Below are 3,602 nucleotides of genomic sequence, written 5' to 3'. Positions count from 1 at the left end.
GTAGAGCAGGTTTTGGGCGTCATGACATGTATCTGGGATACTTAGATCTACATGATACAGTAAATGTTACCCAGAACATACAGTAATGACCGATATCTACGATGCACTTCTTGGCATGTGCTCGTACCTGTATCCGGATAATATCAACTCGAAAATTGGAGTCAAAACTTCTTGCCATTTAGTTTTTCTGTTGTTGCCACCTTCAACAATTCTAAAAACCAGTCTTTTTTTTAAACTCAAACCACCAACACATTATGTGGCGAATAGCTACATGTATGCACAACCTTTGCGGTAAAGCAGCAATTCGCAGCTGGAAGGCTTTGTCACCGGAGAACTTCTTTGAATCCACAGGGGTAGCACCATCGCAAGTGATCACGGACACAACATCTTCAGATGGAAAGTTGAAGCCGCTTGTTCGTCCGCACAACAAATCATTCGAATACCTAGTTGGCAACTATTAGTAGTTGCTGGGAAACGTAAAATGTACTGGTGAACTACTTCGGAATCTACAGTCGAGTATACAGATACCTTGCTCGCGATCGTAGGAAAGATCAAAGGGCACGACTTGCATTACAATTATAGACTACATGTATTACTGTAAGAACTGCATGTAGGATCTCTAGTTTCGGATACTGCATGCATAAGTACTTCACGCGTCAGTAGTATGCTCGGCACTGAGGAACTCTATTATAAAACTAAAATCTTCCAGCAACATTAGCGTTACCAGTGGTAGATGTAGTGGTAACTTATCACTAAGAACAATCACACGATTCAAGTTTTTTTGTGCGTTTTTCACAAACGTCTGGGATTTCCAACCAAGATGGGGAGTGCCTCTGCGCTACGATTTCGATAGTCATCCCTGCTATCCTGGCGGCAATTGGCCGCTTCGATCGCACAGCGAACAGGGGAAATTCTATCTTCCGATGCGCATGGAGGTTACGGTGTTTGCAACCCCCACTGACAATCCCTCGGTTCATTTCGGAAAAACTCTGCTTCGACGCAGGACACTATGAATCTCCGTCGATTCGCAGCCTCCGCTTTTGTGGGCTTATTGGGTCTTGCGTCCATTGCCCCGCACATGGAGGTACAGGCTCAGGAATGTACAGCCAAGGAAAATACATTCGGCTTTCTCGTGGACGCTCTACCTGCGGACTTCGGTCTCAACACTTGCGTTGCTAATAACGTCGGAACAATCGCTTTGGCTGTTGCGAGCACTCTTTTCAGCAGTTGTGGCGCTTTGGATATCTACGATATCGTCAAGAATGAAGACTTCAAGGGGTTAATGAACTTGTTCAAATCCATTGCTGCCAAACCCGCTGACATTTCTCCGCTCATCTACAAGTACATGGCCGCTCAAAACGACGACAGTGTGGACAATTTGTGCGATGCCTTTAGTGGAGCTCTTGGACCGTGCGGTGAAAAGGTTATTCCGAAACTCCTTCCAGCGTTCCAAAAAGACGACGTGTGCTGCGCTGACATCAGTGATCTCATTGATTTACTCAACATCGTCGTGCCTGCCGATAAGAGCATGGAGTTTTTCATAGTTAACGAGCTCATTGACGGCTTTAACAGGTTTTTATGTTCCAAGAAAGGAGACGCGTCGTGCGGTCTCGACATGTTTTCGCAGTTGACGAAGATGTACACAGTGGAAAACTTCGATTTCTTCCAGCACATGGTGCTCCCGTTCATGACTATCGGAGGGGGAGAAGAGTGCTCGGGATTGTCGGGCAACCCCTACAAGGACACGGCGTCACAGGCATCGGGTACCACCATCAACTTCGGATGTTGCGTTCATCAGATGCGTCCGTTTATCCAGACAATTCAAGCTGCGGTTAAGTACATCACCAACGATGAAACCTGGGATATCCTAAGTGGCATGGTGTCGTTCAAGGCTCCTAAGGGTGGCTTCGTTGACACGCTTACAGGAACCAAGACTTGCGAGTTCGACGGTGATTCGTGTGATGACCCCAAGGGTATGGCTGATGATCTGGAAATGACACGTAAACCTGGTGGGAAAAACCCGGGCAAGAACGACCTTATTGATACAGACTGCAAACTTGTGGACAAGTGCAGTGGAGACAAATCCGTGTGTAGTCAAGTGTGCGACAGAGGCTCAGTTGCTGTCCCGGAATGGCTCAAATCGACTCTGGCTTACCAGCGCAACTTGGCGTTCAGTGGGCCGTTCTGTTACGCACAGATCCCAGCTTCACACAACAGCGCTATCACACTCGCTGATGGCTTTGGAAACCGCGATCAGCTCTTCAACAAGAACTTGAATCCGGATAAGTGGTGGTCGTACCTTAAGACCAATAACCAGGTGCTGAGTATGACCGACCAGCTCGATATTGGAATTCGGTTCCTCGAGATTGACACGCATTTTTTCCTCAATGATCTCCGCACGGGCCACTGCGGTTCTCTGGGCTCAGAGGCTGTCGCGGGATTCTTTGGCACGTTAGGCAAAACACTCGGTAACTACGGCACGTACAATTGGGGCCCTGAACTATTGGGTTGCTTCCCGTCGATTTCAGGTATTAAGTCATCGGAGCAACCTTTGACAAAGGATTCCTTGGACGAGATCAAGGCGTGGCTGAACGCGAACCCCACAGAGTTTGTCGTCGTGTACTTGGATACTGGTGCAGACATCAAACGATCGGACAAATTCGGCGTCATTGACACTCTGTTTACCGATACCTTTGGAGATTTGCTCGTCCCGCTGAAGGCACTTGATGACTTGGCCAAGGGCAAGTGGGCTGGTGGCAGTATCAACGAGTTTATCAATGCTGGACACCAGGTGCTGGCCCTTACAAACACTAAGACCAAAGCTGCTTACAGTCTGTACGACATGTGCACTGCCGAGAAGGATCTCACGGTCGAGTTCATCGATGACCTGCCCGACGCTAAACGGCTCATTAACGGTATTGCTATCTACAGCAACACGAACTGGATCCGGTCGTGGTCGGAGCAGATTCGCTACATTTCGCTTGCAGCGTCGGGAACCCTCACGAGGAAATTCCCAGTGTTCTTGGACGCTAAGAGTATCCCCAACTATCTGCGGTGGAATGTGAACCTTATCGCACAGGATAATGCGGATATCGCCAAGATGGCTGCAACGGTTTGGTCATGGGCAGAAAAGGAACCAAGCACTACAGTGGAAGACGCATATGTGCTCATGGACGTCAATGGCCGTTGGGTAGCTAGCACAGACGCGAAGAAGAGCTCACGAGCGTGCTGGGACGGCGCGAAGCTAGCGTGGTCCATCGTTGCATTTGCCAAGGATTGTCCTGCTGGAACAGCCTTTAAAGCCCCGACGGATCCGTACCAGAATTATTTACTGCACGAAGCGCTCAAGGCCCAGAAGATCGCAGACACGTCGCTCGTGATCAACGCGACGTTGACGGCAGTAGGAGCACCTACTCCCGTGCCTTCTGTGGTGGCAGTCGTCACAGACGCTGCACCTGCTCAAACCGACACCGGTGGCTCTGCACCTGCTCAAACTGACACTGGCGGCTCTGCACCTGCTCAAACCGAGGCGAACAAGACGTCTAATGCATCACCGCTCTGCAGAACGGAAGGCGGGTGTGGTGGTAAATAGGGTGGCAAAT

The 3,602-nt window shown here is 49.4% G+C and overlaps 1 protein-coding gene across 1 annotated transcript in view; it reads left to right on the top strand.

Moving 5' to 3' along the window:
- PPTG_01229 (hypothetical protein) overlaps nucleotides 1-3,592 on the top strand; it is a gene marked incomplete at its 3' end in the record, with an annotated part of 4,034 nt that extends 442 nt beyond the window's left edge. The window contains exon 2 of the mRNA XM_008894464.1: nucleotides 936-3,592. Coding sequence (XP_008892712.1) covers nucleotides 1,010-3,592 — 2,583 coding nt within the window. The 5' untranslated portion in view covers nucleotides 936-1,009. The remainder of the gene's footprint in view (nucleotides 1-935) is intronic.
- Nucleotides 3,593-3,602: the final 10 nt, after the last annotated feature.

Source organism: Phytophthora parasitica, assembly GCF_000247585.1.
Source record: "Phytophthora parasitica INRA-310 unplaced genomic scaffold supercont2.3, whole genome shotgun sequence".
Lineage (NCBI taxonomy): Eukaryota > Oomycota > Peronosporomycetes > Peronosporales > Peronosporaceae > Phytophthora > Phytophthora nicotianae.
Note: the sequence above shows the minus strand (reverse complement) of the source record. Positions and strands in the feature narration are given on the sequence as shown.